Source organism: Hypanus sabinus, unplaced genomic scaffold, assembly GCF_030144855.1.
Source record: "Hypanus sabinus isolate sHypSab1 unplaced genomic scaffold, sHypSab1.hap1 scaffold_654, whole genome shotgun sequence".
Taxonomy (NCBI): domain Eukaryota; kingdom Metazoa; phylum Chordata; class Chondrichthyes; order Myliobatiformes; family Dasyatidae; genus Hypanus; species Hypanus sabinus.
The window spans coordinates 115,956-141,970 of record NW_026781509.1 but is presented as its reverse complement, the minus strand read 5'-3'; the positions used below and the strand labels follow the sequence as shown (position 1 = coordinate 141,970).

The window sequence follows — 26,015 nt, the reverse complement described above, 5'->3', positions numbered from 1 at the left end:
CACACACACACACACACACACACACACACACACACACACACACACACACACACACACACACACACATACACACACATCTCTGCAGCTTGAGTTCCCCTGGGCACTTTGAATGCCACGGTAATCTACAATTGTTCACAACTGAGTTTGTATTCTGCCGAGCGGACACCTGGGGGCAGCACAGACTCCTGCCCGGAGGCCGCGCCACACCTCCTCCACCTTGCTCCGGTCCTTCATTTCCTCTCCCATAAGTACACCTGAACTGGATTGGAACTAATATTCCAGGGGTGATTTTTTTCCATTAAAATGGCAGACTGATGGTATAAATTAGAGTTGCAGGGACATGTAAACAAGAACTCCATTACAGATCGTTGAGTAGTTGTTGGGACAGATGTTGCTAATACTTCTGAAAATGTCAAGAAGCAAAAGGTTGAGCCTGCTGGGACTCATGTTCTGAGCTGCATGCGCATCAATGCAGGAAGTATTGCTCGAAGGGCCGATACGCTCAGGTCAAGGGTCAACGCTTCTAAGCCGGACACGGCAGATATTAGTGAGTCTGGATTGCAGGAGGGACAGTACCGTTTGCATAAGCTATGAACGAGACACACAACCCTCAGTGTGACACGGAGTTTTTCAATGGGGCTCTGAAAGTGTGTCGGTGTCACTGCCACAACACACATCTGACATGAACACGCCCCTCATCGTGACAATGACACAGACAGGCTCTGCACCACAGCAGGATCTCACCACTCAACGATACCAACACAGAGTCACTCCCTGCACTGTAACTCGAATACAGTCCTCCCCGTATGCATAACACCCTCCCTCTCCAAAACCACTCCCCGAATCTGTCACCCTACTCATACACTATTCCCAGTCACCGTCACACAGACTGCAATGCACCGCTCCCGTTTCCGTCCTCGCTTACAAGCAATTCCGTCTCCTTGACCCACATCCTCAACACTTCGACATCTCCATCATCCCGTACGTACCCATACGCCCCGCCCCGTCTCCATGATACACTGCACCCGCTAAACGCTCCCCATCTACGACGTCCCTCCGCTCTCCTCCGACTCGATGTCCGAGGGCCGGTCCAGCTGCAGTATGTGCGACGCGTACTGGAGCTACAATTGCTAACATAAATACAGATTCATCTGTGAGCAGTCGGCACATTTATACGCGGATATTACTGAAGAGATCGGAGGTCTCTGTCAACAGCCTGTCGCGTCGACATCAATCAAATGACTTCACGCCACTTTTCCCCATTTAATCTACACCACTCTCACCCCCCGTCTTTTCTTACACTCCCACTCTCTCCGCCTCTCCTTCGTACCCCATTATCCTCCTCTACTCGCAATCGCATACTCCTCCATTGCTCTTCCTCTCCCCATCTAGTCAACTCTTCTAAATTCCCGGACCCGAACTCCCCTGAACCCCCATTGAGTCCCCCTTTCTACTCCTCTTCTCTTTCTCCCATTCTCACCAACTCATTCCCTTTCCACCCCTCCTATTCCACTCGGACCCCATTCTCTGCCTTTCATCTCTCCGATCTCTCCACATACTCTCACCTCAATTCTGTGCACTCTGGCTCTCAATTCCCCAACCCAGGGAAAAAAAAAACTGTGTACATGCACCCTATCTGTGCCTCTCCTGGCTTAAAACCTTACGCTTCAAGGTACAAAGTCCCCTCCTTCTTGCCGTCTCTCCATAACTCAGACCCTCGAGACCCGACAACATCCTCGTAAATCTCCCTCTACACTCTTTCCAGATCAGTGGAATCTTTCCTTCAGCAGGGCGACCGGAACTGAACACCGGACTCCAAGTGCGGACTCACCGACACTTTGTACAACTTCAACGTGACCTCAGCACGGTCGAAGATGCAAAATTAATGTAAATAGCGAAAAATAATAAATACTAGTTCAAAGGTGAATACCGAGGGAGCGTTTAAATGTGTAGGGAGTGTTCTTAAACTGATGGCGAAGAGGCAGCAACTGCTTGTAAATTGATGAGTTTACAGCCGCCTGTACCCCCTCCCCGATGGTACCGATGAGCACAGGGCACTTACCCGGCTGGACAGGGTCCTCGCTGATTGATGTGGTCTTCCCGAGGCATTCCTTCTTGAACATGTCCTCGATGGAGGGGAGGTTTGTGCCCGTGATGGGTTGGCTGAGCCTTGAACCCTCTGCAGCCTCTGGCGACCCTCTGCGTTGCAGCCTCCACACCAGGCGGCGATGGGACAAGTCAGAACGCTCTCCACAGTACATCCGGAGAAATTCGCGAGTCTTCAATGAGAGACTACATCCCGTAATACACCTAACCTTGCAATCTCTTCTGTACCGAGAGAGGTATGGATGGTGGAGAAGGCAAGGGTCGAGTAGAGTCTAGAATACACTCCGGCTCAGACCGGAATTAAACAAGAGCACAGTGATGAAATCCAAAGATAAAGTCACAAGCAGCGGGACAAGAAATGGATCCCGTACGGTTGAGCACTGAGTGCTCGGCGCGAGGCCTTCACCGACAGACATTCCATGAAGGAACACTGGCGGACAATAATTGGCAGTCTGAATCTTAAAGGGAAAGTGACAGCGAACTACTCTCGGAGGAATGGGATTGCTGAAACCTGCGTGCCTGAGGCAGTTCTGACAGGAACATGACCTGTTCTTCGAGTCACATGAATTTGTCGTGCCCAGTGTAGTCCCTCTGAGACGCTGATACCCACTATCCCAGGAACTTCAAATACGATCATACGGCAGAGTGGTAGAATTAAGCTATTTGCTCGATCGTGTCGGCCCACCATTTGATCAAGGCTGATCCACCCTTATTCCAAATGTTCAGCCTTCGCTCCGTATCTCGTCTGTTGCGAATTCACATCCCTCTATCCTGTGCCCGTCAAAGGTATGTTTGGAGAAAGGAAAGTGCAGAATTTCCTGAACAGAACACCTCTCCAACTTTTAAACACGGGGGTGGATCGATCACGCTTTGGGCTTGTTTTGCAGCCAGTGGCAAAGGGACAAATTTCACTGGTAGACGGAAGAATGCATTCAATTAAATTACAGCAAATTCTGGAAGCAAACATCACACCGTCTGTAAAAATGCTGAAGATGAAAAGAGGACGGCTTCTACAACAGGGTAATCATCTGAAAGAGATCCTAAACTCAAACTCCACAACGGACTACAAGAGGAGCAAGCTGAATGTTTTGCCAGGGCCCTCTCTGTCCCCCGACCTAAACATTATCGACAATCTGTGGATCGATCTCAAAAGAGCAGTGCATGCAAGACGGGCAAAGAATCTGGCAGAACTAGAAGTCCTTTGCAAGGACGAATGTGTGAAAATTCCACCAAACAAGAACTGAAAGACACTTAGCTGGATACAGAAAGCGTTTACAAGATGTGACACTTTACTAAGTACTGACCGTTCAGGGTGCCCAAACTTTTGCTTCGGGCCCTTTTCCTTTTTTGTTATTTTGAAACTGTAAAAGATGGAAATAAAAAAAAGTAATCTTACTAAAATATTAACGAAATATGTCACCTTTAATATTATGGCTTTTGGAATTAGGGTCCTGTTTTACTCACTTAGCTATTCACGGTAACAAAAATTTTGACCAGGGCTGCCAAACTTTTGCATGTCACTGTCGGGGCAAACTGTTGATAGGTTTGTTTTCAATTTATTCATTGTTTCCTTCTTTAACATTGCACAGTTAGAACAGTAAGCATGCTTGGTAGGAGAGTTAAATGCTCCTCTTGCAGGATCTGAAACCGCAGGGAGACCTCCAGTGTCCCTCACAACTGCGCCTCTGATAATTGCATCCGGATGCAGACTCTAACGCTCGGATCTATGGAGTTGGAACTGATACTGGATGAACTCAGCGTCATTCGGGAAGGTGAGGGGGTGGTCGGGAGGACATATTGATAGGAAGTTAGACCCAATGTGCAGTTCACAGGAAACTCGGTGACAGTCAGGAGGTTGAGCGGTCACTGTAGAGAACCCCTGTGTCCAACTGGCTTAATAACATATATTCCACTTTGTAAACGTCTGGGTGGTTGAGACGGGTGGAAATGACCGTGAAGAGGAAAGTCTCACAGTTCCGGTCACTGGCTTCGAGTTGGTCTCTGTGGTTCAGAAGGGAAGGCGAGATGAAACAAGCTGTGGTTATCGGCGATTCCTAGTTTGGGGAGCATAACAGTGGTTTTGTGTGCAGAATAGAGATTTCTACATAGTATTTTACCTCCCGCGTGTCAAGGCCGCAACCTCTTCGATCCGGTCCTCAGCAATCTCAAGTGGGAGGGTAAGCGGGCAACATTCTGCACGGGCTGGTGTCGCCAGAAATAGGAGGGTAATAGAGATTAACACGTGGCTAAGGTGTTGGGGGGGGGAATGAGTGTTTCAGATAGTTGAATCACTGGGTTCTTGTCTAAAGAAGGTGAGACCTGTACATAAGAGACCGTTTCAATCCTTCCGAGTTTAATTGTCATTCAACCATTCATCAGTAAACATGAATACAGTCAAACCCGTCAGCGTTCCTCAGCATAAAGAAACAAAATTCCAACAATCACACGCGGCACAAAACACACATATTACTGAAGTAGGTTTTGGGAAGAGGGAGGGGCACTGGAATTTGTTTGAAGACTCTACAAGGTTGTTGGGAGCGGGTGGTACTATTGGAAAATTTTGGGACGTCATGTGTCTGTCGGGGACGAACAGGACAGTGGGAATTCTTTGAGGTCTGGACGGGGACAGTGGGGAGGGATCAGCACACTGATATTATTTTGGGGACTGACACAGGCTTGTGAGGAAAGTGAGGTGAACTGTGATTAGTTTGGAGACTGACAGGAAGCTGTGGGGAGAGGGCAGGGCAATGCGATTAACTTGGGGACTGTAAGAGAGTGGGCAGTGGAATACATTTCGGGACAGTTATAGGTCTGTGGAGAGATGGCGGGCCAGTGGGATTTGTCTGGGGGCTGAAACAATCTCAGGGGAGAACGTGAGCCTTGCCCATTCGTGCGGCGACTGAGAATACTGTGGAGAGAGTGGGTCAGTGGGATTTGTTTGGCGATGGACCAGAGAGTGAGGGGGGAGCGTGATGTAGTGGGATTATTGTTGGCGACTGACACGGAGCTATGGGGAGAGTGTGCGTCAGTGGGAATCGTTTGAGAACTGACATGTGGTTCTGGGGAAACAGTGGATCTGTGGGATCAGATTGGAGACTATCTCTGGGTTGTGGGGAGATAGTGGGTCAGTGGGATTGTTTTTGCCGACTGGCACAGGGCTGTGGGGAGACAGTGGGTCAGTGGGGAAAGAGGGGATTGGTGTGATTAGTTTGGGGGCAAACACAAGACTATGAGGAGAGGGGGTTTAATGGCATTAGTTTGACGATGGTCCCGGGTTTCTGCTGGAGCTGTTTTGTCTCTGTTGAACATGTTTGACGCTCTTAGACAGCAATGTGGCCTCTGGTTTCCTCTACAAGATGAGCTCTGGAAAGTACGCCTGTAGTGAGTGCGAATCGTGAGTGTGGGGTTTGTCTTGCAATCGGGCTGAACGGTTCGTCTGCGAGAAGTCTGTACCTTTGTTCTGGGATATTCCTGCAGAGATCCAGGATCTCTTTTAACATACCCTGGAACCGACATGAATCATTTTCCAGCTTCTCTCTCCTGCACTCACTCTCTGATCGTCTCAAATTCCCTCCTCACCTCCTCTATCCCTTATTGCTGCTACATTCTCCATTTTTACCGGAACCCCATTCCCGCTACTACACACCGACCAAGCTCTCTCCCCATCTAACCCTTTTTTTCTCATCATCGAGACTGCTTGCCATTTCATCATGGCTGATCTATTCCCCTCCCAGCACCAGTCTCCCGCTTTCTCCCGCTGTCACTTCGGGCATTGAATAATGAGGAATTTTTCAAACTCTGACTTAAAATTCTGAATTTTTGGGACTGCACGACAGCCTGCGCCATTGAAGTCCGCAGACTCACCACTATGGCCAAGGAAATTTCGCCTCATCTCCGTTCGAAAAGATATCCCGCTTTTTCTAAAGCTGTGTCTTCTGGTCCTAGCCTACCCTACAACAGGAAGCATTCTCTCCACATTCACTCTGTCATGGCATTTCACCATCCGAGAGTTTTCAATAAGGTAACCCCGCATGCTTCTGAATTCCAGCAAGTTCAGACCCCAGAAACATTCATCCGCCTTCACTTAACAAGCCAGTCAAACCAGGAATCATGTTCGTGAATCTGATTTGAACCCTTTCCAATAGGAGAACATGCTTTTTTCGATAAGGGATCAAGACCTGCGTGACAATAATGGTAATGATACAAAGAGATCGGGATTACATTAATAACGGTCAACATATACAGATTCCATGTAACAAGTGTGTTTTAGCCTCCCAATCCCAATAACCAGAAAACTATTAGACTGATCAAGTAGTGTTGTTACTGCAGGAATGGATTTCTCTGGGTTACAGGTATATAGCAGCAGGTCATCTGCATACAGTGATACTTTATGCGTCAATTTCCCATCAGTAACACCAAATGTATTGGGTGAATCATGAAGAGCGATTTCCAAGGGAACCAGGGTAATATCAAGTAGTAAAGGGCTTAAAAGACATTCTTGTCTAGTACCTCGAAAAAAAAACTAAATAAAAGGATATCACATTATTGGTAAATACAGAAGCCAAAGGTGTATGATATATCAATTGAATCCAAGATATAAATTTTGGGCTAAAATTAAATTATTAAAGTATATAAATAAATATTCCAATTCAAGTCTGTCAAAAGCCTCCGGGCGTCAGGCGAAATAACACATTCTGGTGTATTATATGAAGTAGCGATTACAATGTTCATTAATCTCTGATATTAAGATTTGAATAACGACTTGAAATACATCATGTCTGTTCCTCGGAGACAATTTGTGGCTCTATATTCTCTAATCTAATTGCTAATATTTTGGTAAAGATTTTAGAATCCACATTCAAAAAAGATATATGTTTGTATGATGCACATTCAGTGGGGTATTTGTCTTGTTTACGAATTAGAGAATTAGATGCTTCCTAAAAGGATTGTGGCAATTTAAATACAAATAACGCATCTTCAAAAACACTGCATAACCAGGGAGAAAATAAATCTGAAAAAAGATTTTTAAAATTCAGATTTATTTGTATATATATATTCCGATAAGTTTAGATATATATAAACAGCACTCTTTCCGTGCTGTGATTGTTATATGGTTATATACCCCTCCGAGTCAGGTGCTTCACTGGAGTTCATCGAAAAAAATGCTTTCTTCATTTCCTCTTAATGCTAAACGTTCATCAGTTTAATTAATTATTTATGAATAATTAATTTCATCATGGATAACTGTCAAAATACATCACGAACTTAATTAATAAGATTCTTCGACATAGCAGCTTTCAATCGCTGACCAATAATATATTCGATTTATCACCATGAATATAAAATTGACTCATAGTTTTACGTATAGTTCTGAAAGTTTCATCAATTAATTAAATTGATAATTTCAAAAGCGCATGATCGGAAATGGCGATTGCATCATTCGCACACGCAGTTACAGACAAAACTAATCGAGAATCAATAAAGAAGTAATTGTTTCTAGAGTAATTACGATATACAGGAGAAAATGTTGTACATTAGGATGTAAAAACCTCCAAACTTCTAAAATTCCAGAGTCAACTAAAATGAATTAATAAAAGTAGCAGATTTGTTCGGAAGTACCTGATTGGAAGCATACCTGTCCGTCACGAGATTCAGACAACAAATAAAATCTCCACCTACTATAAACATATATTCATTTAAAATTGGAAGAGGTACAAATAAATCCTTAAATTATTCAGGACAGTCAGTACTCGGTGCATAAATGTTAACCAAAGCTACTTTTTGTTTATAAAGTAAACCAGTAATTAATATAAATATACCCAATGGGTCTGAGATTGTATCATAATGAACAAATGAGATCGAGGTGTCTTTGAAAATTGAAACGCCTTTCACTTCGGTCGATGAGCTAGAATGAAACTGTTGATCTTTCCAAACCCTAAAAAAAAACGCTGAATACCCTCTTTGATCTCATTGAATCCTATTAAACGTTGAAGATCCTCGATAGAGTACGTGTGGAGAAAGCCTTCCTGAGGAGGGGCGGGGGCGATATTAAAACTAGAAAACACGGCCTCAGAATGGAGGGATGTCCATTTACAACGGAGATTGGGAAGAATTTATTTTGCCGGAGAAAGGTTAATCTGTGGAATTCGTTGCAACAGGCGCCCATGGAGAAGAAGTTACTGGGCATATTCTTAGTCGGAGTTTGATTGGGAATCAGCCAACTTGATCAGCCAAGATCAAAATGTTGGAGCAGACCTGATGGGCCAAATGGCTTAAATCTGCCACTACCCAATGATTTGAAGTTCCTGGGAATCTGACTGTCAGTATCTCAGAGGATCTACATTGGACCCAACACGTTCAGCCAGATGCGAAGAAGGTGTCATGTTCCCGACCGGACAGCTTCAAACATCCAGGTGGCGGAGAGTAGTAAGGTGTCTCTTTCCCTTTAAGACTCGGACTGCCATTTATTATCTGCCAATCTTCCTTCAGGGAATGTATGTTCCTCGTACTGAGCTCTCAGCTCTCAACCGTAGGAGATCCATGTCTTGTACTGTTGCTTGTGACTTTATCTTTCGAGTTCATCACTGTTGTCCTGTTTATTTCAACTCTGAGTCGGAGTGTGTTCGAGAATGTAATCACCACTTGCTTTCATCTCCACCTATGGCTCTCCCGTAATAGAAGGGATTTCAACGTTAGGAGTTTGAGGTGATGAGGTCTCTCATTTATACAACATAGAACTATAGAACATTACTGCACAGACACAGGCCTTTTGGCCCTTCTTGGCTGTGCCGAACCATTTTCGGCCTAGTCCCACAGACCCACACCTGGACTATATTTCTCCATACACCTCTCATCTATGTAGCTGTCCAAGTTACTTCTTAAATGTTAAAAGTGAACCCGCATTTACAGCTTCATCTGGCAGCTCATTCCACACTCGCACCACTCTCTGTGTGCAGAAGCCCCCCTAAAGTTCCCTTTAAACTTTTCACCCTTCACCCTTAGCCCTTGACCACTGTTTTTCTTTTGTCTCCTAGCCTCTGTGGAAAAAGACTGCTTGCATTCCCTCTATCTATACCCATCATAATTTCATACACCACTATCATGTCTCCTCTCAATCTTCTACGTTCCAGTGAGTAAAGTCCAGACCTATTCAACCTTTCTCTGTAACTCAGTTTCCCAAATTCCGGCAATGTCCTTGCAAACCTTTCCTGCACTCTTTCAAACTTACTAATATTCTTATTGTAATTTGGTGAACAGAACTATACACAATACTCAAAATTCGGACTCACCAATGCCTTATATAAACTACCATAACATTCCAAGTCTTATACTCGATCCTTTGATTTAGAAAGGCCAATGTACCAAAAGATCGCTTTACTACCGTATCTACCTGTGAAGCTATTTTAGGGAATTATATATCTGTATTCCCCGATTCCTGTTTTCCACTGCAGTCCTCGGTGCCTTACCATTAGCATTGTATATACTACATTGTTTTTTCCTTCCAAAGCGCAATACCTCACACATTAGTTCATCTGCCATTTCTTTGCTCTGCCTAAGTCCTTCTGCAGCCTGTCTAATTTCTCAAAACGACCTGCCACTCCACTTGTCCTCATTTGGTCTGCAAACTGTGGAGCCACGTTCAGGGATCTTTGAACACGGAGCGCAAGGCCCCTCTGCTCATCGAAACAGTTTGGTCTTTAGTAGTCTGCTGTATGTTTGTATTTGTCCGTGTTGAACTCAACTGTCATTTCTCCAACCATATATGCAAAGGAAGTCAGCAGAGCGGCAATTGCTTTAATTTCTGGGGAAGATGCAGAACATGTTTATTCCTAAAAATGAAGAAGTACTCAATTCTGAAGAAGTATTCAATTGTGGCCGAAAAGGGAACCCAAGGCTCTTTAAAAGCTAAAGAAAGGACAGACTATTATTTATCCAGGGATCAAAGAGAAAAAAAAGGCACAGACATCGGTGTACGATTAACCCTTGAATTCGTGATTCACGTTGCCTGACGACTCCGCCAAAGTCAGGTTATATCTTAAATTTATACAGCGAATTTTGGGCGATGGCCAACAGCCAATTATACTCAGTGAGCGATTTCAGGAAGTACTTGTTGGATATTAGGCAGTTTACGAATGATTCCATGCGGCGCACTAAATTAGGACTGCACATCTGCTGTCAGTTCCTCTATTACCAATCCAGTTTCGCAGAAAAGTTAACATTACCTCATTCATGGTAAGAAATGCGGTTTGCTTTAGTCAGCTCGGACAAGCAAGGCAGCGTCTGAATCTTATCCTGTGGCCTCAGTCTTCAGCTAATCAAGCTCAGCAACAGCATTTAGTTTTTGCACAATAAAACAAAGTAACTTCATAAGAACGTAAGATTCAGGAGAAAAATTAGACCATTTAGCCCATTGAGTCTGCTCTACCATTTCATGTGTGGGTGATCCAATTTACTTCTCAGCATCAATCCCCTGCTTTCTGCCAGTCTTCCTCCAAGCCCCGACCTGTCAATCAAGAGCCTCAAAAGGACATCTTAGCCTTGGCCTCCACGGCCGCCTGCGGCAAGGAAATCCACAGATTCACCGCTCTCTGGCTAAATAAATTTCTCCTCGCCTCTGTTCAAAAAGGTCGCGCCACTCTTCTCAGTCTTTGTTCCCTCGTCTTCGACTCCCCGACCACAGAAGCTTTCCTCTCCACAACCACTCGATCAAGGAATTTAAATAAATAGATTTCAATGGGGTCACCCTTCTTCCTTTTAAAGTTCAGAGAGTGAAGACCTAGAGATATCAGGCAGTTCGCATCTGACGCCCTTCAATCATGGAATCATTTTTGTCAACCTCGTTTGAACCCTCTCCACTTTGAGCACAATCATTCTAAGATGAGAGTCCCAAAACTGTTCACAATATCCACACGAGGCCTCACTAGTACTTTATAGAGTCTCAGCATCACACCGTTCGTTTTACATTCGAGTCGAAATATAGACATGCATTTGCCCTCCTCATCGCAGACTCAACCTGAGAAGGTTACAACATCGGCACAACATTGTGGGCTGAGGGGCCGGGAATGTGCTGCAGATTTCTATGTTCAACCAGCAAATTCAACATTAGGGAATCCCGCACAAGGACTTTAAAGTCCCCTTGAATCTCTGATTTTTTTTTTTTTTGATTTCTCTTCATTTATTAAATAGTCAACCATTTTACTTTCTCCCAAAGTGCATAACCATGCATGTTTCGACACAGCAGTACATCTGCCATTACTTTGCCCTGTCTAGGCCCTTCTGTAGCCTGTCTACTTCCACAAAACTACCTGAACCCCCCCTCCTCCACATCCTCATATCGTCTGCAAACTGTGGAGCCACGTTCATGGAGCTACGAACACGGACCGCAAGATCCCTCTACTATATATTTGTTGTTGTCCAGGTTGAACTCCACTGTTCTTTCTCCAACCATATCTGCAAGGGACTTCAGCACTGCTGCAACGGCTTTAATTTCTGGGGAAAAATGAGGAAGGTGCAGTACATATGTATTCCAAAAATAAACTGTTCTCAGTTCTCAGGAAATCAACAAATCTGCCCGAGAAGGGAACTCAAAGCTCTTGTAAAATATAAAGAAAGGGCTTACAAGAAAATAGCAATTTGTGGGACTGCAATCATCGGTTCGGCTCCCGGCTTCATCCGGGTGATGGTAGCCCCCGGCCCGAGAAACTTACGACATCTCGTTTGGGTGGATATTATACGATGTTTACAAACAGTAGACAATATGCGAGTAAACGATTCAGCTTTATAATTTGTCCATATTGTTTGCAAAGCAACATAAAAAAGGGGCACATTCTCATTAAACAGTCTAATGTGCAAACGGTGGAGCTCACAGTGTCGATCATCTGTTCCCGTCGGCCTCTCCCGAGCGTAGCCGGCCCTCGGACCAACGCTGTTCAGACCACTCCGTCCAGCGGTCATAGAAACGTGGAAAGCCTACAGCACAATACAGGTGCTTCGGCCCACAATCTGTCCTGACCATCGAAATTACCTTGGGTTACCCATAGCCCTCTATTTTTCTGAGTTCCATGACCTGTCCAGGAGACTGTTCAAAGAGCCTATCGTATCGGCCTCCACCACCGACGCCGGCAGCCCATTCCACGCACTCACCGCTGTCTCCGGACAGATAAACAAACCCTGATAACCCCTCTGTACATACTACCTTAAAATTTGTGCCCTCTCGCACTACACATTCCAGCCTTGGTAAAAAGCCTCTGACTATACACACGATAAAAGCCTCCCATCATCTTTTACACCTTATCAGGTCATCTGTCATTCTCCGTCGCTGCAAGGAAAAATGGCCGAGTTCATTCAACTGATTCTCATAAGGCAAGCTTCCCAATCGAGGCAAGATCCTTATAAATCCCCTCTGCGCCATTTCTATCATGTCCATATCCTTCCTGTAGTAAGGCAAGCAGAACTGAGCACAGTACTCAATGTGGGGTCTGAGCAGGGTCCTATACAGCTGCAACATTTCCTCTCGGCTCTTAAACTCAATCTCAAGGTTGATTAATTCCAAAGCACCTTATGCTTAAGTAACCACAGAGACAACCTGCGCCGCAGCGTTGTGTGTCCTATGGACTGGAACCCAAGACCGCTCTGATCTACCATACTGCCAAGAATCTTAACATTAATACTATATTCTGCCATTATATTTAACTTACCAAATTATAATGATTGCAACATATAAGATTATTAAGGGATTGGACAAGATAGAGGCAGGAAATATGTTCCAGATGCTGGGACAGTCCAGTACCGGAGGGCATGGTTTGAGAATAATTGGTATGTCATTTAGGACAGAGTTAAGGAAAAAATTCTTCTCCCAGAGAGTTGTGGGGATTTGGAATGCACTGCCTAGGAAGACAGAGGAGGCCAAGTCTCTGGATGCTTTCAAGAAGGACCTAAACAGGTATCTTATGGACAAGGGAATCAAGGGATATGGTGACAAGGCAGGAGCGGGGTATTGTTAGTAGATAATCAGCCATGATCTCAAAATGGCGGTGCATGCTCGAAGAGCCGAATGGTCTACTTCTGCACATATTGCCTATTGTCTATTGTCCATTGCCAAACAGAACAACCTCGCCCTTATCTGGATTTTACTCAATCTTTCACTTCTCAGCCCAGTTTCGCATCCTATGAATGTACACCAGCTGTGACAGACCTCATGCACCCCAATCTTTGTATCGTCCTCAGATTTACGAACCCCCACCTCAACAACCTCATCCAGGTCATTTAGAAGAGTAGGGGTCCCAGAACAGATCTTTGAGAAACGCCACTGCTCCCTGGCCTCTATTTAGAACACGACCGGTCTACAACCAGTCTTTCCCTTATGTAGGCAAGCCAGTTCTGGATACACAATTCAGTCTCCCCTTGGGTCCATGTCTCCTTACATGGGATACATTATCAAATGCGCGGAGAAATCAATATACTCTGCATCTTCTTCGTTACCTTCATCAATTTGTTCAGTCACATCCACAAAAAAAAAAAAAATCCATCATGCTCATTAGACCTGCCTTTGACAAATCCATGCTGACTGCTACTAATTATATTCTGCCTCTGCAAATGTTCATTTATCCTCGATCTCGGGATCTTTTCCATCAACTCACCAACCACTGAAGAAAGACTCATTTGTCTATAATTTCCTGGGCGATCTCGACTGCCTTTCTTGAATAAAGGAGCAACATCCGCAACCCTCCAATCTTCCGGAACGTCTCCTGGCCCCATTGATGGTACAAATGTCATCGCCATAGGCTCAGCAATCTCCACGCTCGGATCGCACAGTAGCCTAGTCGTCCTTTCCCGCTGACCTATGCAAATTGATGATTTCCAAAAATTCCAACATGTCGACTTTATTAATTTGTACATGCTCATGGTTTTCACTGCGTTCTACGTCACCAGAATCATTTTTCCTGGTGAATACTGAAGCAGTGTATTCATTATGTGTATCTGCTCTCCTCCGGACCCATGAACACATTTCCACTGTTACATTTGATTGGTCATATTTCCTCACGCCTTATAAACTTGTTCTTCACTTACTTATAGAAGGCTCTGCGGTTTACCATAACCCTGTCCTGCAAGGCATTCTTATGTCCAATGCTGGCTCTCCCAATTTCGTTCTTAAGATCCCTCCTGCTAGTTTTATAATCTTCTAGATCTCGGTCATCAACTAGTCTTTTAAACATTTCGTAAGGCCTTTGTAGACCACAGTTCCTGTACCCTACAATCCTTGCCCTTTCTCATGGGAAAGTATTATGCAGAACTGCAAGCAAATATTCCCTGAACATTCGCCATTTTGCACGTTTCTTTCCCAAATATCGATTCGCATCTCCCAAGCGCAAGGGGTTTAAATGTGGTGGAATTTGCTCGGCGTGTTCAGGATGGTTTCATGACACAATATGTAGATAAGCCTGCAAGAGGAGAGGCTGCACTTCATTTGGCATTTTGAAGTGAACCTGGTCAGGTTTCAGATCTCTCAGTGGGAGAGCGTTTTGGAGATAGCGAACATAATTCTATCTCCTTTGCAATACCATTGGAGAGAGATAGGAACAGACAAGTTAGAAACGCGTTTAATTGATGAAGGTAACGAAGAAGAAGTAGTGTATATTGATTTCACCGACTATTTGATAATGTATCCCATGTAAGGAGAAATGGACCCAAGGGGAGATTGAATAGTGTATCCAGTACTGGCTTGCCTACATAAGGGGAAGAGTGGTTGTAGACGGGTCATATTCTAAATAGAGGCCAGGGAGCAATGGCTCTGTATGAGTGACAAAATTCCTCGGTCGTTCCCTCCTTCCACATTCCTGCACTCTGTCTCAAATCACCTCATCCAAATCCTATTCTTTCTCTGTCCCTTCTTCGTTTCCACATTTCCTCAGTCCTCCCGGAATTCCTCCTCCATCTCCATTGCGATCTCCATTCTTCCTCTCCTCCTCACCACTGTCTTGTTCAATCCTGATCTCACAATCTTACCTCCGTTCACTGAACCTCTCTCTCCAATCACTCTCCAACTCTCCGGCCTTCATTTCTTCAAGTTTCACTCTCTCTGCTCATTTTCCCCCATATCCTTTACTCCTTCCTCCCTGTTCTCTCCACATGCACATTCTCTCGCTCCCTTCTTCCAAATCTGTCCATTGTCACCCATCTCTCTATCTCTACCCGGCCAGGAATGCTCCCCTCTTTCTCCCCACTCTCATTACTCTTCCCTCAACCACTCTCATTTCTCAAGACTACCTTCTGCAACACCCTCAATCTCTCTGCGCCCCGCACTTCCTCCCCCTGCTCTCGGTTCCTCTGTTCGTCAGCTCTTCATCCGGCGTTGGTTGGTACCGGTCTAACCCACTTGTTAACACAGGCTTCCTCTGACAACGGATGCTTCCCCGATCTGAGCTCAGAGACGCAGAGAATCCTCGGCAGGATGGACCGGAGCGAGAGTCACATGAAAGTCAAGTTGGGAAAAACGGACTCACGGTCTCCTTCCCGAGGTGTGTGTGACAGAGAGACAGGTGACAGCTCTATTCTGCAGCTTATCCCCGATAAGTCTGATCGGACGGATGGAGGGTGTTTCACATTATGTCTGTCCTGGAGTGTGTGATGAGTGAGTGTGGAGGGCACTTCACTCTGTGTCTGACTGTAGGAGTGTGTGATGTGACAGGGTGGCGGGAGTGTCACTTCGTGTCTGACCCCGGGAGTGTGTGACGGGACGGTGTGGAGGGAGATTCACTCTGTCTGACCCCGGGAGTGTGTGATGGGACGGTTTGCAGGGAGAATCTCTCTGTGTCTGACCCCGGGAGTGTGTGATTGGACGGTGTGGAAGGAGATTCACTCTGTGTCTGACCCTGGAAGTGTGTGATTGGACTGTGTGGAGGGTTCTTCAGTCTGTCTTTGACCCTCCCTGTTCTGTCCCCAGCTGAACCTGATGTATCGTACGCTGAACAGAATTTCAAGTCCCGCTCTGCGCCCCGATTCCGGATAGATAGAGGTCAGTTCCAATGCTGTCGAGAGATCTCAGGGGAAACATACAGTCACCCTAAGAATACCTTGTTTGAGCATAAGACGGAGATAACGCGTGGGAAAAACGATGGGTGGGTGGACCTTGTGGGAGGGACGGTGGGGAGGGTGCCGTGAGGTGTCAGCGCCACGGGAGGGGCTGTATAGATGGAGCGCCGTAGGATGGTTTGAGGAGGGTGTGCTGTGGATCTGTGAGGGGAGCTAGCATGGGATGTACCGAGTGGAGGAAGGGGCGGTGAGGAGCGAGTGCTGAGGGAAGGGTGTGCGGAGATGAGCGAGCGCCGAGTCCGAGGACGTACGCAGTGGGAGAAACGCTGAAGAGGAGGAGCGGTATAAATCCATAACTGCTCTCTCACTTTTCTTACCCCCACTCTCTTTCCCCTCCTCTCCGCTCCCTCACCTCCTCACACCCTCTTCGCGCTCCGTTTCTCCCCTCCTCTCTCCCCGTTTTCCCTACTCTCTTCCACTGTCCCCTTCTCTTCGCCCTCTGTCATTGTCCCCTCCCTCCCGTCCCTCCTCTATCACAGTCACCGTCTCCACCACTCTCGATCCCCCTCGCGTCCTTTACATCTCTCCCTGCTCCCTCTCATCCTTCCCCGTCCGCCCCTCCGGTCTTCCGACCTGGCTTTGTCCCTAAATTTGCCCATGAACTCCTCTGACGCCCTCTCCTCCTGACTATCCACGGGTCATTCCCTTTCTCCTACGCTGCCTCCCCTCGCTCTTCGCTCTCTCAAGTTTTCTTCTTCTCGCTTCTCTATCCCTCTCCCACTTTTCTTCTCCCCTCACACCACACATTCCAGAACTAATATAGCACGCCCACCATGTTCAGTGTGACACGCTTAGCTCCTCCAGCTGATTATTGATCTAGATGTATCTTTCTCTAACACCACCCTGGTAGTGTGTTCCACAAATATATCTCTCTGTGTGTAAAAAAGAACCTACCTTTGACATCCACCCATCCCCCCCCCCCCGAAACTTCCCTGCAATCACCTTAAAATGCACTCATATTAGCCATTTCTACCCTGGAAAAATGATCTGGCTGTCAACTCTACCTATACCTCTTATGTGGTAGAACTTTATCAAGTCACTTCTCATCCTCTTTCGCTCCAAAAAGAAAAGCTTTCGCTCACTCAATATATAAGACATGCTCTCTAATCCTGGCAGCATCCTGTTAAGTCTCCTCTGCAGCTTCTCTAAAGTTTCCAATTTCAATCCATCTCTTCTCAATCCCCCTGTCTTTCACCCTGTCGCACACCTCTCCCAGCCCTCTCACTGGTCCCGAGTCTCTCCCCTGCCCCTCCCACTCAGTTTCCGCCTGTCTCACACCGTTCTCCCTCCCCATCCTTTCTCTTACATCTTCCCACGCAGCATCCCTGTCGCTACAACCCCCTCTCTGTCCATCGCTCTCCTCTGCTGCTCCCGTGAGCCTCTCGACTCTCTACCACTCTCCCTGACGCTCTGTCTCGAATTCTCACCCATTCTCTCTCCCTCATTTGCCTCTCACTCTTTTCTCAGTCCTCTCCTCTCTCTTCCTGACACCCTCCCCCATTCTCTACCGCTGTCACTCTCTTGCTTATCTGCTCTCTCTTTCTGTCTCCCAGAGGATCCGAACTTCACCTACTCAGATCTGAAATTTCGGAATGAGGAACCCCGCATCGATCAGCATGAATATCCTCCCATTGCCTCGGGACCCGGCGGGTTGTCAACCACTACACAAACAGGTCAGTGATGTCGTCAGCCTGGAGGAATCACGTGTGATACTCGCAATTGTCCACGGTTCTAATGCATCTGCCTCGACCACTTCCTCTGTCTCCCATAGACTGAGCACCATCTGGTTAATAAAACATTGTCACTCGGCACCCCAATTAATCCCTGTCTGTGAGGTATATAAATAATCTGGATGAAATTGTAGATGGGTGTGTTGGAAACATAGAAACATAGAACACATGCATCACAATGCAGGCCCTTCGGCCCAAAAACTGACCGCTCATTTCCCTACCTTAGAACAACCTAGGCTTTACCCATAGCCCTCTATTAGAAAGCCTCTTAATAGACCCTCTCGTTTCCGCTTCCACCACCGCCTCCGGCAGCCCATTCCACGCACTCACCACTCGCTGCGTAAAAAAACCTACCCCTGACATCTCCTCTGTATTTACTTCCAAGCACCTTAAAACCATGCCCCCTCTTGCTCGCCATTTCAGCCCTGGGGAAAAGCCTCTGACGATCCACATAATCAATGCCTCTCATAACATTATGCACCTTTATCAGGTCACCTCTCATCCTCCGTCGCTCCAAAGAGTAAAGACCGAGTTCACTCAACCCTCTTGATCAACGGTTTCGTCCCGAAACGTCGTCACTATCTCCTCCCATAGATGCTGTCTGTCTTGCTGAGTTCTGCCAGCATTTTGTGTTTTTATTCACTCAACCTATTCTCATCAGGCATTCTGTCCAGTCCAGGAAACATTCTTCTAAATGTCCTCTGAACCCTTTCTATGGTTTCGACGTTTTTCCAAGGCGAGCAGAACTGAGAATAGTACTCCAAGTAGGGTATGGACAGGATTGTATAGAACTACAAAATTACCACTCGACTCTTAAATGTATATAAATACTCTGCATGAAATTGCAGATGGGTGGGTTAGTCGGTTTGCTGATGGTACGGCCAGAGGTGGCGCTGTGGAGATCGGAGAAGGCCGGCGAAGTATTAAGTGTGACGCAGAGCAGTTACAGATATGGTTTGGAGACCGGGAGATGGATGGAGTTTAACAGGGACAAGCCTAAAATGTTGCACCTTGCTAACTCTAATGAAAGAAATGACACACTATCAAAGTCAAGACCCTAAACAGTGCTGCAACATAGAAACATAGAGAACCGGCCGTTCGGAGCACAATGCTGTGTCGAATGTGTCCTTACTTTAGATGGGCAGAGGATCTTCGGGTCCATGTTCATAGCTCTCTGAACGCGGCTACAAAGTTTGATGGGATGGCTAAGAAGCCCGATGGCATTCTTGCCTTTATTATTCGGGACATTGAGTACAAATGTCAGGGAGTGACGTTGCAACTTTAGAAAAATCACCATCTAGGATGAATCAGCCGTATTGGATACAGTTCCGGTCACCTTATTATCGAAATCATGTCACTGCGTTGGGTAGCCTCGGAGAGTTTTAACAGGACTCTGCCGGGATTCGATGACATGTGTTACAACGAGAGGTCGGACACCTGGGTCGCTTCCTCTGGAGCGGAGGAGGCTCAGGGGAGATCTGACTGATCTCTGGAATCCGTCAGACACCTGTCAGCCTTTGCCAAGTCAAGGAAGTTGAAATTTGTTGAGGAAACAAAAGGCACTCGTGAGAACACACTTAGAGTATTGTGTTCAGTTCTGGGCTTCTTATATATTCTGACATCAGAGATGGTTCAGAGAAGATTCATGAGAATGATTCCAGGAATGAGAGGTTTGCTATATGAGGAACATCCGGCAGCTCTTGGTCTGTATTCCCTGAGGTTCATTAGAACAAGCAAAGTCCTCACTGAAAATTACGAATACTGTAAGTCTTGAACAGACTAGATATGGAAACTTTCCTTCCGTTTGTAAGGAATTCTAGGACAAGAGGTCAAATCTTCAGGATTGAAGGACGTCCTTTTAGAACTGAAGTGCGGACAAATTACATCAGTCAGAGGGAGGTACATTTGTGGAATTTGTTGCCACGAGAAGCTGTGGAACCAAAGTCATCGAGTCCATTTAAGGCAGAGAAAGATAGGTTCTTGATTAGCCAGCGTTTCAGAGGGTCTGGGCAAAAGGCAATGGAGTGGGGATGACATAATGAATTAGATCAGCCCATGATTGAATAGCGGAGCGGTGTCGATGGCCCGTTCGCGCTACTTCGGCTACTATATCTTATGAAACAAAGAGAACCTACTGCGCAATGCAAGCCTCTTAAAATACCTTGTATTATCCGGCTTCATCACATTTGCCGGCCGCCAATTCCACGCACTGACCACTCTCTGAGTAAAAAACATACCCGTAACATCTCGTCTGTACTTACTCCCCAGCATCTGAAACCTGTGTGCTCTTGTGGCAACCATTTCAGCCCTGGGCCAAAAGCCTCTGATTATCCACACGATCAATGCCCCTCATCATCTTGTACACCTCTATCAGGTCACCTCTCATCATCCGTTGTTCCAAGGAGAAAAGGCCGAGTTCACTCAGCCTATTCTCAGAAGGCATTCTCTCCAATCCAGGAAACATCCGCAAACATACTAACCCATCCCTCCACTTCCTCATTCAGGTCATTTATAAAAATCACGAAGAATAAGGGTCACAGAACAGATCCCTGAGTTATTCCACTGAGGACCTCCATGTACTATGATCCGTCTACAACCACTTTTTGTATGCAAGCGAGTTCTGGATCCACTAGGCAATATCCCATTGGATCCCATGCATCATTATTAGCCTTGCATGGGGTGCCTTATCAAAAGCCTTGCTGAAATCCAAATACACTACAGCTACTGTTCTTCCTTCACCAAAGTGTTTGGCCACATCCTCACAGAAATTTAATCAGGAACGTATGGCCCGACCTCCCCTTGACAAAGCCATGCAATCTACTCCTAAATATTTTATGCCTCTCCAAACGTTTATAAGTCTTGACTCTCAAGATCTTTTCCATCAACTTACCAACCACTGAGGTAAGACTCACTGGTCTATTATTTCCTGCGCTATCTCTGCTCACTTTGTGTAATAATGGAAAAACATTCGCAACCCTCAAATCATCCGGAACCTCTCCCGTCCCTATTAATGATGTAGAGATAATCGCCAGAGGCTCAGCAATCTCCTCCTCGCCTCGTTTACATTTCGTCCGTTCCAAGCGACTTATCTAACGTGAAGTTCTCCATAAGCTCCAGCACATTCACATTCTGAATAACCACATCGTCATGCTTTTCAGTCTGCAGCAAGTATCACTACAGTCACTAAGTTACTGAAGTGAAGAATTCATTATGTAGCCCCTGTGGATTTACAAAATATATATTATGGTCTAACGGTTGTATGGTCTCTCCGCAGCGGCGCAAGAACAGGAGTCGAAAGTGAAGATCCGAAATAGACGGTACCGTCTGACCTGCCTACTCTGCCTAATTACGTCCGCCCTCATGGTGGTAGTGGTGGGTCTCTCGATTCATGGTGAGTGGAACGGGCTCCGAGTGGAGTACGACCATAAATAAAGAGAGTGGAGTGAATTGTTATTCTAAAACACAACAGTGAAACCAACACCCCCCCTTACGGTAACACCTATTAAAAACAGCTCACCATAGGGAAGTGGGATAAGGTCCTGAATTGTGAGTTTGGGGAAATAGGCAGAAGGCTGAAGCACAGGACCTTAAGGGTGGTATTCTCTGGATTGCTGCCTCTGTTATGTGATAGTGATGGTAAGAACTGGAGGAGATGGCCGTTGAATGTGTGGCTGAGCGGTTGGTGCAGGGGGCAAGCTTTTAGATTTTTGGATCATTGCGATCACTTTTGGGGAAGTTGGGAACTGTACAGAATAGATGGGTTGCACCTGATCTCGAGAGGAAGCAATATCCTTGCTGGTAGGTTTGCTAGCATGATCCGGGAGGATTTAACCGAAATTGCAAGGGGGATGGGACCCGAAGCGATAGAGCAGTGAAAGAAGTGCATGGAGTAAAGCCAGATGTAACATATAGAAAGGCTTTGAGGAAAGAGAAAAAGAATAAAGGGTGTAAAGGTAAGAAGAAAGAAGGGCGAAAGTGCGTGTACTTCAATACAAGAAGCATCAAGAACAAAGGTGATGAATTGAGAGCTTGGATACATACATGGAATTATGATGTAGTGGTTATTACGGAGACTTGGCTGGCACCAGGGCAGGAATGGATTCTCAATATTTCTGGAAGTGGAGGAGGGGTGGCATGACTGGTCAGCTGCAGAAAGGGTGGGTAATGTAGCACCGTTCTCTTTTGAGTCAGTATGGGTGGAATTCAGGAACAGGAAGGGAGAAGCTACTCTATTGGGAGTATTCTATATGTCCTCTCGTAGCGGTAGAGATGGCGAGGAGCAGATTTTGGAAAGGTGAAAATTTAAGCGGGTTGTTATGAAGGATGACTTTAACTTCCCTAACTTTGATTGGGAATTGATTAGTTCCAACGGTTTAGACCGGGCAGAGTTAGATAAGTGTATCCAGAACGGATACTTGTCACAGTGTGTTGACAGGCCGACTGGGTTAATGCCCAAATAGATCTAGTAATAGAAAACGAACTGGGTCAGGTCACAGATCTCTCAATGGGGGAACATCTGGGGGACAGTAACCACCGCTCACTGGCCCTTAGAATTATCCTGGAAAAGGATCAGAGAGGACTGTAAATATTTTAATTGGGGAAGGGAAAATATGAAGCTATCAGGTTAGAATTTGCGGGTGTGAATTGGAATGATAATTTGCAGGGAAATGAACTATGGACATAGAACCGCAGAACATTTCTGCACGGAAACTGGTCTTTTACCCCTTATTGGCAGTGCCTAAACATTTTTCTGGCCAGTCACACGGACCTGCACTTGTACCATGTACCTCAATATCCCTCTCATCCATGTACCTGTCCAGGATTTTCTTAAATGTTAAAAGTGAACTTTTTCCCCTTCATCCTTAACCAATGTCCTCTGTTTTTTTTTCCTTCCCTGGCCTCAGTGGAAAAAGCCCACTTGCATTCACTCTATCTATACCCATTATAATTGAATATATCAAATCTCCCCTCATTCTTCTACGCTCGAGGGAATAAACTTATAATCTATACCCAATAACCATTAAGCAATTACAGCAAGGAAACAGGGCAGCTCGGTCATTCTAGTCCGTGCCGAACGCTTACTCTCACCTGGATCCACCGACCTGCACTCAGCCCATAACCCTCCATTTCTTTGCTGTCCATATTCCTCTGTAATTTTACTTTCAATGACAATATCGAATCCGCCTCTACCACTTCTACTGAAAGCTTGTTACACACAGCTACTACTCTCTGAGTAAAGAAGTTCCTGCTGGTGTTTCCCTTAAACTTTTACCCCTTAAATCTCAACTCATGTCCTCTTGTTTGAATCTTCCCTACTCTCAATGGAAAAAGCCTATCCACGTCAACTCTATCTATCCTCCTCTTAATTTTAAATACCTCTGTCAAGGACCCCCTCGAACTTCTACTCTCCAAAGAATAAAGGCCTGACCTGGTCAACCATTCTCTGTGAGTTAGGTGCTGAAAGCCAGGTAGCATTCTAGTAAATTTTCTCTGTACTCTGTCTATTTTGTTGAAATATTTCCTATAATTCGGTGACCAGAACTGTACACAATACTCCAAATATGGCATTACAATGGCTTGTACATTTTTAACCATACATCCCAGCTCCGATACGCAATGTTCTTATTTATAAAGGACAACATGCCAACAGTTTTCTTTACCACTCTATACACTTGAGATTCCATCTTCACGGAACTATGCACCATTATTCCTGGAACAGTCTGTTCTAATTCATTCTTCAATGGCCTACCATTTACCATGGATGTCCTATTTTGATTAGTCCTACCAAAATATAGCAGCTCACACATCAGCATTAAACTTCATCTGCCATCGCTCAGCCCACTCTTCTATCTAGACTAAACCTCTCTGAACGCATTGAAAACCTTCTTCATTGTCCACAACGCCACCTATCGTCGTATCATCTGCATACTTACTAATCCAATTTACTACTCCATCATCCAGATTATTTATGCATATGACAAATAAAATTGTACCCAGTACAGATCCCTGAGGCACACCACTGGACACCGGCCTCCAACCTGACAACCATATATCGATTACTACTCTCTGGCATCGTCCATCAAGCCACTGTTGAATCCATTTTACGACTTCAATGTTAATACCTAACGATTGAAACTTCCTAACTAACCTTCCATGTAGAACTTTGTCAAATCTATTCAACCTTTCTTTGTAACTCAGTTTCTCAAATCCCGGCAACATCCATGTAAACCTTCTCAGCATTCTTACCTTATTAATATCTTTCATGTAATTCGGTGACCAAAACGTCACGCAATTCTCCAAATTCTCCCTCACCAATGCCTTATACAACCTCATCATAACGTTCCAATTCTTATACTCAATACTTTGATACATAAAGTCCAATGTACCAAGATATCTCGTTACTACCTTATCTACCTGTGACGGCACTTTTAGGGAATTATGCATCTGTATTCCCAGATCCCTCCGTTCTACTGCATTCTTCAGTGCTCTACCATTTACCTTGCACGTTCTAGCTTGGTTTGTCCTTCCAAAGTGCAATACTTCACTCTTGTCTGTATTAAACTCCATCTGCCATTCTTCAGCCTATTTTACCAGATGGTACAAATACATCTGCAAGCTTTGAAAATATTCCTCACTGTCCACTACACCTCTAATCTTTGTATCATCAGCACATTTGCTGATTCAATTTACTACTTTACATTCCAGATCATTGATATAGATGACCCAAATAAAAATGAACCCAGCACGGATCCCTGTGGCAGTCAACTAGCCACAGGGATCAGTGTGGCTGATCCTGTGTCCTGTGACAACGAGTCACATCTCTTGCAGGATGTTAGGGATAAATTTGTCTCGGTGAGGAAGATAAAGGATGGTAGGATGAAGCAACCATGGGCAATAAGTGCGGTGGAAAATCCAGTGAGGTGCAAGAAGTCGGCATACATGCTGTTTATGAAGCAAGGAACAGATGGGACTATTGAGGAATATAAAATAGCAAGAAAGGAGCTTAAGAGGGCGCTCAGGAAAGGCAGAGGCGGACAGGAGAATGCCTTGGCGAGTCGGGTAAAGCATTCCTCCGTTATGTGAAGAATAAAAGGAAGACAGGAATGAAGGAAGGATCGATTAGAGATAAAGGTGGGATAAAGTTGTGCCTGCAGAATGCGGAAGAGAGCGAGGTCTTCAATGAACACTTATCTTCGGTATTCACCAATGATAGAGTACTTGATGACGGTGAGGACAATATGATGGACATTGATGTTCTGGAGCATGTTGATTGCAGTGGAGATGAGGTGTTGGAGTTGTTAAAATTCATTAGAACGGGTAAGTAAAGGGGACTGACGGAATATTCCCCAGGCTGCTCCACGAATGAGGGTAAAGTTTGCTGAGCCTCTGGTTAGGATCGTTATGTCCTCGTTATCCACTGGAATGGTATAGCAGAATTCAGGGGAGGAGAAAGCTGTCCGCTTGTTCAAAAAGTAGGGATAGTCCGGGTAATTATAGACCTGTGAGCCTTACGTCCGTGGTGGGAGAGCAGTTGTAAAACATTCTTATACAGATGATCTCTGGTCATTTAGAGAATAATGGTCTGATCAGAGACCGTCAGCATTGCTTTATGAAAGGCAGATCGTGTTTAACAAGCCTGATAGATTTATTTGAGGTGTTGATCAAGCTTACAGATGAGGATTGTGCAGTCGATATGATATACATGGCGGTTAGTAAGGCGTTTGAAAAGGATCCACACAGTAGGCTAATTCATAAGATCAGAAGGCATGGGATACAGGGATATTTGGCCAGGTGAATGCGGTATTTATTTTTTTCAGCAGAAAATAGAGGGTTGTGGTGGGGGAAGTACATTCGGATTGGATGTTTGTGACCAGTGCTGTCCCTCATGGATCTGTTCTCGGACCTCGACTTTTCGTGATTTTTATTATCGACCTGCATGTGAGGGTAGAAGGGTTGGTTGGCAAGTTTGCAGTCGACACAATGTTTGGTGATGTTGTTGATAATGTAGAGAATTGTGGAAAATTGCTGAGAGACATTGATTGGGTGCAGAATTTAGCTGAGAAGTAGCGGTTGGTTTTCAACCCGAAG

The 26,015-nt window shown here is 45.4% G+C and overlaps 1 protein-coding gene across 1 annotated transcript; it reads left to right on the top strand.

Moving 5' to 3' along the window:
• Positions 1–3,832: 3,832 nt before the first annotated feature.
• On the top strand, positions 3,833–21,359 carry LOC132389797 (uncharacterized). Its single transcript, XM_059962343.1, has 6 exons — positions 3,833–3,878; positions 5,431–5,487; positions 15,444–15,623; positions 16,049–16,120; positions 17,751–17,870; positions 21,202–21,359. Exons 1-6 carry the CDS (start codon positions 3,833–3,835, stop codon positions 21,357–21,359), a joined length of 633 nt encoding a protein of 210 aa, XP_059818326.1.
• The last annotated feature ends 4,656 nt before the right edge of the window (positions 21,360–26,015 follow it).